An 8729-nucleotide genomic window follows, 5' to 3' on the forward strand; every position below is an offset into this window, starting at 1 on the left:
GGAGTCATAGCAACCATATAAAATAAGTACCTTCCACAAAAAGTAAATATTTTTTTTATTGGGGTTGTCGTCTAAATAGACTTCCAACCTAGCTTAGCTTAACTTAGTAAACAAAGGTATGGACATTCCTATAGTGGTTTGTATTACTTGTAGTTCAACTCTTGAAGACATTGGTCATAGATCACTTGTTTAGTTATTGAGGAGCTTTGGAAGTTTTTGAGCAAGGGGTAGGATATCTCTATTCCAAGTTCATGGGGTCGAAGATGTTATTATTGGGTTAGATTTTATCCATTTATCTAACATGAAACGAGGAGCGTTGGAAGCCCTAATCATGATAATGTGGCGGTTTTTATGGAATTTTCGAAATGGTACTTTTTTGGTGATCAAAAAGTTGGACGAAATATGTTAACTGATAGTTTGGTTGATTATTCTTATAATTAATTTGTGTATATGAATAAAAAAAAGGTAAATGTTAGTGGGTTGTGGTGGTATTTAAACCATTTTTTTAACTATTATGTTATCTTTAAAAAATAGCATTCTCTTTGATATAAAAAAACGTTGTGCACAGTAGATTTCAATACAACAGTATAAATAAATTGTTGTTTAGCAATAACTTTTTTTTCCAAGTATTTGGTAGAAATACAGGAAATATACGAATTATATATCACCGAAATCCAAAATACGTTTGTTTAGGAACGATTGTCGTTTTCGAAAATCACTTAGATTTTTTTTTTTTTTTAAATTTAAATTCTTCATAATTATATGTTAATTTTTGTGATTATCACAATATAAAACAAACATGTATGATCATTACCGATGTACTTAACGTGTTAGTTTAACAAAAACGTAGACTTTCTCTTAAATAATTGAAATACATCTCTTATTGGAAGCTTCTTATCGTAGGTGGCAAACGTAATCGACTCGATGAAAATTGTTATGAAAAATATATTAATTTAAAAATAGCTTCTTTGCCATAGGAAATAACGATTGCGGGTCATATGCGCATCAAGTAAATAATAACACAATAATAATCCACACAATATCTTTTGCGAAAAAAATTATTTTATCATATACAATCATGAACTTTTTCATCAACCACTTCTTTCCTTACATTCTGTTATATTCGTATACCGATTAATTTCAAGTATATATGAAAACAAGATATGAAAATTTATAAACAAAAGACAAAATGTCTAACTAAAATAATGGTTTTTCAAAGAAATTTTTAATTTTCCATGATAGCCATTAATTTCACAGGTATCACCTCCAAAATTGGGTTAAGCAAACGCCAAAAGTGATGTCCAGGTTCATTTTTCTTTCTGTCCGTTTTCTTTTTGGACTATCTTATTTTGTAACACTCAGAAGTCAGAAATAAACTTAATCATATTCGTTAGTCTTCACATTTAACAAAAATCATCAAAAGTAAATATCTCATTCCATGCAATATCGACATCTTTTTAGTACCGATCCTATTGTTCACCTCTAATTTCTCCAGGTGCCTTTATTATGAATATGAATACCAGTATTTTATTATTATTATTCAGTTTGGTCTTATTGTTCACATTTAATTTCGCTTTTATGAATATAAATACAATTATTATTATTATTATTATTATTATTATTATTATTATTATTATTTAGTTTTAAGTAGTAATTTTTTCTTGTTATTATATTTATATCATCATATGGTAAATGAATCGGAGTACTTTTAAAAAAAATAATTTCACATTGGGCCAGAAGAAGAAACCAAAAAATAAAATAAAATTCCATTTAGAGAAATGAAAAAAAAAAGGGATTTACAACAGGGTATATAGGTATGGGTGACATTTATCATTCTGAATCACTCTCCATGCTTCCCATGGCCTTTAAGCCTCTTGGTCTCTGCACCAAAAAAAAAAAAAACAAAACAAAAACAAAATTAATATTTCAAATTTACATCACACAATTCTGTACAACTTCTAATGCATAAGTTACATCACTTTGATGTATGAACTGAATACCCATTAAGGCAAAAACATTTTCTTGACATGCTCCAAATATACTGCTTTTAAATCAAAAGTTACATTTCGTTAAAGCATGACAATTATTTTTCTCTATAGAAAAAAAAAATAGTTAAACTGAACAAATTTAAAATATGGATTTTTTTTTAACTATTAAGGCTTTGATTTTTTTAAACACTACATAAAACTTTAATTCTATTAAAAAAATCATAACTTAGAATTTGTTCGGTTTAACTTTAACCGTTTGAAGAGTTATAATTAACGATTTAACAATTATAGCTTGGAAATATTAAAAAAAAAAAAAAACAATTTTAAACTGAACGATTTTTTTAAATAGTTAAACCAGAAATAATTATTTCGATGGTTGAAAGAAAAAACTTTAAATGGTATTAATTGTTTTTATGGAATTTGACCAGAAAAAAACCTCAAAATTCTTGAAATTATATAAAAGCACAGCTTTTAAAACACAAATCTACAAGTCACTAACTCCCTATGCAGTTTAACATTGTCCCAAAAACTAAAGAAAAAAAAAGACCAAAATTTATCAAAAATGAATCAAGTAGAAATGTAATGTACAACTTTGAAAGATCCGATCTCATCAAAACGTAGACCCATTTATCTCAGAAAATACCTATAAAACTTTTAAAGCACAACGTACAAGTCACCGAAGCAGATCCGATAAGAAGTGAACAACCCAACAAACGTACCTTTTTAGTACTCTTCTTTTCTACGACCTCATATCTGTCTTGACACATATCGGTCAACCATCCTCCGGGACTCACCAACTGAAAAAACACACAGATGGGGGAGGGGGAGATTGATGAAGAGGGATCAAACGTCTGATCTTGTAAAAAGTAAAAACACACAGCGAAAGTGTCTGTCTGTGTGTGTGAAAATGGAGGAGAATCAAGAATTGAGGATGGGTGACTTACAAGCAAACTTCTTTGGATGATTTTGGGCCTTTTTTTAGGTCTATGAGGAGGCTTGCAACCTTTCATTGCCATGAAATCTTCTTCTTTCTCTTTGCTTGATAATGTTATGAACAGTTTTGGCCAAACATGTTTCACCTTTTGATCTCCTACACCGCCGTCTACCGGAGATGTCGTCGGTTTCTCAGCACCCCCACCAGCCGCCGAAGCAGAACCTCCTCTTGTCGTATACACCTCTTTATCCGGTGACGATTTCCGGGTGTTCTCCGATCTTAGATGAACTGCTGTCTCGGAATTCCTGTAAAACCATAACATCAAAATCAATTCCACTTAACAACCAACCAAACCCATATCAGATTTGCAGAAATATAGGGGAAAGTTCTTCGATTTACTGTAAATAGAGATGAAAATCATCACCGGATTTTCAGAAAACTTAGAATTTTTGTTGAATCGGGAGTAACTAACGGTTTCAACCGAGATTACTAGCAAATCAGCATCCGATCTTCAAAAGAAATTTGGAAAAATGAATTCTACGTTGAAAAAACATGGAATCCAGATCAAATTTTCAGGGATTAAGAGAATTTCTCGTTTTTGGTGTTATTAATAAACCAAATTCCAGTGAAATTGTGGGGTTTTTTTTTTTTTTTTCCTTTTTTTCAGAATTAGCTGTTTTTTTCTGTACCTTGTGAGACGGGTAGATGGTGTTTGAAGAGAAGATTGTTTATTATTATTGCTATTATCGGAAGGGAAATCAACAAAACGAGAGTTAATTCTCCGGCGAATCCTACGGCCGCCGGAAACGGCGTACGATGGGTCGGCAGCATCATCAGGGTCTCTCATCCTCACACATCTGAGTCTCTTTTTATTACCCCATTTCAAAAACAAATCTGATGTGGTTTCTGGTAGCTTACACCCTCCTCCTACTCTCTTCTCTAATTTATCCATTAGTTCTCAAACAAAATTGTGGATCCTTAAATTCTCACAAATTTGAGCTCTGGGTTAACAAATTCATCACCCAACACATAATCTGTAGGATATCTGTCTGAAAATGATGAGAAACCTGCAAAATCGAAAGAGAATTTAGTCAAAAGAAGCAAGAATCAAGAGTAAGAAGAAAAAGTTCAGATCTGATTTCGCTGATTATGAAGAGGATGAACTTACAGAATCGATTATGCTCTAAAACAATCAACTCTTCTGAAAACAGCTATATGATAAAATTTCTAGAACATACTAAGCTAGGTTATTTTTAAGAAGGGCGTCTACAGACACAGAGAGAGTCTCCTTTGAATTCCGGAGAAAAAAATGGTGATGTTCATCTTCAACCTCTGTTTTTCTGCCATTTATATAGCTCGAGGATGTATTCGGTGAATGCTGACCGTTGATTTCTGATCAACGGTGGAAAATGATTAGTGTAAATTACTATGGGAAGGATGATCTACCGGATGTTTCCTATTTCTTATTAAGTTTTTTTGTAAGTTAGCCCATCTTTACTGGAATTGGGTTTGGGCTTTTTATTAGTTTTTCATAACCCAATGACCCAATCACCCTTTTTTGGGTGGAGTTTTTATTCTTTTGTTATGTTTTGTTTAACTATAGCTAAGCCAAAGCCAGTGGTAAATTTTTAACATTTTGTAGGGTCATTTTATTTATTTCCATTTAATATTTACTCTTAATATTTGATATTTGGTAGGGAATGATAATACTAATTAAAAAAAATATTTTTTGTTTTCTATTTAAATAAAAATGCAAATTGCATTCCACTCAAATAATCTACCACCAAACAAATTGCACACATGTTTCTTTCATCTCATCACATGCATAGAGTGTAAGATAGCAAGCCCCCTAACAAGTGCTAGAGGGTTGTGTTCCAACAACAATAGCGAGCATAGCGAGAGGTGTTAACACCCCCCACTCCTCTTAGTCTTAATATCATTTAATTTGGCGATGTTATATAGTAATAATAATAAAATATTTGTACCTTTAGTGTTTATGTAACGTTTTTCTTTTACATACGTAGTCAAAATGATATCAATCTTCACATTTGAATAGTTTTGATAAATATATTATGATTTTATTGTTGTATACCGGTAGTTTTGTAATCTTCAATCGACACAATTTTAAATCTTGAAACATACTTTCCACCTCAAACATGTCTATAAAAAACAAAAATAGTTCATTACACAAGGTATTTAGAGTACTTTGGGTCGTAAGAGAGAATCAATAATATTTTATAGTGTATAATGTCATATTAACCGAATTATCATATGGATTTTCCTTCATGTATGAATTGTTCTAGCTTGGTTCGTTTGGTGGCTAACAATATGCAATTGGCACGTAGTCACATATGTTTTAGTTTCCAACTGTATGGAAAGAAATATATTATCAAAAGAGTTGATGATTGTGATGTGAGGCACTTCGATGGTATTTTTGTGTGGTTTTACAAATATGGCATCATTGTATGTTGTTAATGGTGTTTGTCCTGATTGGAAATAATTTCCCTGAAAATATATTTGCTAGTAGAAATATATAGGATGGAAATTTGTCGGTAGGAATCGTTTGGGTGGTGTTAAAAAAGTTATATTTAAAAGGTTTCAAACTTCAAAATTAATTTATAGATTATTAGGACGAGTTATGTATATGAGTATATTAGTGGGGGTATGTTTGGTAAATATGATGCAGGATTACAGGTTTACACGCGGACTTCAGGTTAAACCATGGATCTTCTTTACATGAAGTATTTAAGAGATTGTTGTTGCATTTGTTCTTGTCATTCGGTTCATTTTCTCGCTTTTGTATTGATAAAAACTCTCTCGTCTCTCTCACTTGTAGATTAGGGTTTCGCAACTAGGGTTTGTTCATACTCTTTGTTTTATGTACAAATTTCTTGTTCATGTGCAATATGAGTGTGAGTGTGATGCGTAGTGATATTTCTAATGTATTTTTCTTGATATAAAACCATTTGTTTCATAGTGAATGAAATGATGATGTTGGGAAGATCTTCAGCTGTTTGCGTTTTTTGGATGGTATCAAAGCGTTCAGGCACTAATTCTTCTCTTTCGACGCTCGTTGGTGATTTCTTCATTCGATCATCTGTTTAAGAAAGGTATTCTCTGAATCCTTTCTTCTTTTTATCGTTTTGGTTAGATCGTCACAGTTGTTGTTCAATATTGGGTTTCTCTTCTGAATCCTTAGGTTTGTTACATAAATTGTGATTTCTTCGGTTATTCTTTTCGATTTAGGGTTTCCGCTGTTACCCCTTCAAATCGAAAAGAATATATGTGTTTCTTATTTCTCTTTAGATCCTGGTACTGCGAGATTGTTTGTAATTTTGCAGAATATTGTTGGCTTGTTTTTGTGGTTATTTTGGAGTCTCATCGGTTGGATCACTTTCAATCAATCTCCTAGTCTGACATAACTTTCTAGGGGTCGGATTTTGTCATCGATAAACCCTAGTAGGGAACGGACAAAGCGAGTTAACTCTTCATTGCTATTTCTCAACAGCTTTGTGAGGATCTTCTTGTTCGTTTTTTTTTATATTGTTATATTCTAGGATATCTTGGTTGTCTTATGTACACCAATTATTTCTTGTTTCTTTTATATTTGTTTGGTTTTCCTTGACTCTGTATTGGTTGTCTTAGGCCCCAAGATACGTGGTGACCTTTTGGACTTAAGATCAGTGCATGTGTCTGTTTTGTTTATTGCTTCATGCATGTTTTTTTATCTGTTTTTATGGATGGTGATCTAATTGATCCACCTGGTGGAAGTGGAAAGGATGATCAAATTAGCTTTGATGATTCTTTCTATATTCACCCATCCGATAATGTTGTTACTTCTATTGTCACCACAAAATTAATTAGTAATGAAAATTTTAGACTATGGAGAAGCTCTATTTCTAGGGCTCTTAAGGCTAGGAACAAACTTGGATTTATTGATGGAACTTTAAAAAATAATGATGCTGATGAATCAAAAAAATCTAAATAAGATAGACCTAATGCTGTTTGTTCTTGGCTTCAGTCTTCTATTTTCGATTATATCTATTAGAGTCAATCTTATTCTTAGGTTGCCGAGGATATCTGGAAAAATGTTTTTCAAACATATAATAAATCGGATGGGTTTGTTATTTTTAATATTCACCAACAGATCAATTCTCTTAAACAAAATGAAATCTCTTTATCATATCACTTCAATAAGCTTGATTCTTTATGGAAAGAATTTGACGACCTTGCTAGTTTAACTGAGTGTACTTGTGAGGCTTCTATTAAACTCAAATATCACTTTAATCTCATGAAACTTATGCAGTTTCTTTCTAGTCTTGATGATCCATATAATCAAGTCAAAAGTCATATTTAACTAATGAAAACCTTACCTAATGTGAAAAAAACTTTCTTTATAATGTCAAGAGAAGAGTCTCTTCAAAGAAATGGTTCTTTGTCTTATCTTTAGTCTTCTCAATCTTTGTCTAAATCTCAGCCCACTGCTTTCAATAGCAGATTTAATAACAGATCTAATTCTAATAATTCTAATAGAAATAATAACTAAGCTGTTCAGTGTAATAAATGTGGTATTAAAGGTCATACCATATAAAAGTGTTACAAGTTAATTGGTTACTATAAGGACTTCAAGCAAAGAAATGAATCTAATAACCAAAAGAATTTTAGCAAATTTTTTTTTGCCATTTCAACTACTACTTCTTTTGGAAGTTCAAATACTTTTAATCTTTCTGATTATGTTAGAGATTATGAGTTTCATCAGCTTATTAAGGATCAACACATCAAAATTTTACAACTTATTGGTGACAGACAAATTAATAAGGAAGCATCGGCTAGTGCTAATATGGCAGGTACTTGCTTGTTTCAAGTCTTTAATTCATTTGTAAATTTTCAAAAATGGATTGTGGACTCAGGAGCTAACCAACATATGATTGCTTTTGAGTCCTTTCTTCAAACACCGTGGATGTGTCTAAATTAAATCTTTTTGTTAGTCATCCTAATGGTACTTCAGCTAAAATTGAGAAAATGTGTAATATGAACTTATCTAACTACTTAACTTTGTTTGATGTTTTTTTTGTTTCTGACTTTAATGTTAACTTGTTATCTATCCACAAGGTCTACAAAGATATTAATTGTGAGGTTATTTTTAATGAACATAGTTGTAAAATTCAGGGTTTAAAATCAAAGGAGATTGTGGGAAATGGTAGACAATTTGGTAGTAAAGTTCTTCCACCTTGTGATGTATTTCATAAAGCTAAACAAACAAGAGAATCCTTCCTTATTAGTCAACATGTTACTTCCAAACTTGGTGAGTTAATTCATCTAGATGTCTGGGATCTTATAGAGTGACAACTACAAAAGGATTTTGAAACGTCCCAAAATTAAGACCCAAAAATTTTGTTTTTAATTTAATAAAACCGATATCCCAAATACATCATTATAAAAATCCAGATAAATAAATGTATCGATCAACATAACATATCAGAGTAAATCAAGAAAATATGGAACGAGGTGGTGTGTGCTCTACAATCATCTCGAGCTCTTCCCATTGGAACTGAAAGTACCTGAAACATGAACTGAAAAGCATAAGCACAAAACTTAGCGGGTTCTTCAAAATACCACATACCATACATAATAAACACATAATGGGCCCCCGTCCAATGAGTATAATGGGCCCTATCCTAACTCGCATAATGGGTCCTGCCCACTGAGTATAATGGGCCCCACCCTACCTCGCATAACAAACCCCGCCCAATAAGTATAATGGTCTCTGCCCTAACTCGCATAACGGACTCCACCCACATACAATT

General features: G+C 32.0%; 1 protein-coding gene across 1 annotated transcript; it reads right to left on the reverse strand.

The window, feature by feature from the left end:
• Positions 1–1706: 1706 nt before the first annotated feature.
• LOC145036024 (uncharacterized) lies at positions 1707–4246 on the reverse strand. The gene is made up of 5 exons (XM_078984511.1): positions 4091–4246; positions 3612–3989; positions 2933–3227; positions 2708–2785; positions 1707–1881 (listed from the first exon to the last, which is right to left on the reverse strand). Exons 2-5 carry the CDS (start codon positions 3872–3874, stop codon positions 1831–1833), a joined length of 687 nt encoding a protein of 228 aa, XP_078840637.1. The 5' UTR covers positions 3875–3989; positions 4091–4246; the 3' UTR covers positions 1707–1830.
• Between the last annotated feature and the right edge of the window lie 4483 nt (positions 4247–8729).

The sequence above is a fragment of the Lactuca saligna genome, chromosome 1 (assembly GCF_052625555.1).
Source record: "Lactuca saligna cultivar CGN05327 chromosome 1, ASM5262555v1, whole genome shotgun sequence".
Lineage (NCBI taxonomy): Eukaryota > Viridiplantae > Streptophyta > Magnoliopsida > Asterales > Asteraceae > Lactuca > Lactuca saligna.

Coding starts and splice junctions, on each gene's coding strand:
- LOC145036024 (XM_078984511.1), bottom strand. CDS start 3,874: ATGGATAAATTAGAGAAGAGAGTAGGAGGAGGGTGTAAGCTACCAGAA. Junction 3,228..3,611: donor CCATCTACCCGTCTCACAAG/GTACAGAAAAAA, acceptor ATGGTTTTACAG/GAATTCCGAGACAGCAGTTC. Junction 2,786..2,932: donor TCATCCAAAGAAGTTTGCTT/GTAAGTCACCCA, acceptor GTGTTTTTTCAG/TTGGTGAGTCCCGGAGGATG.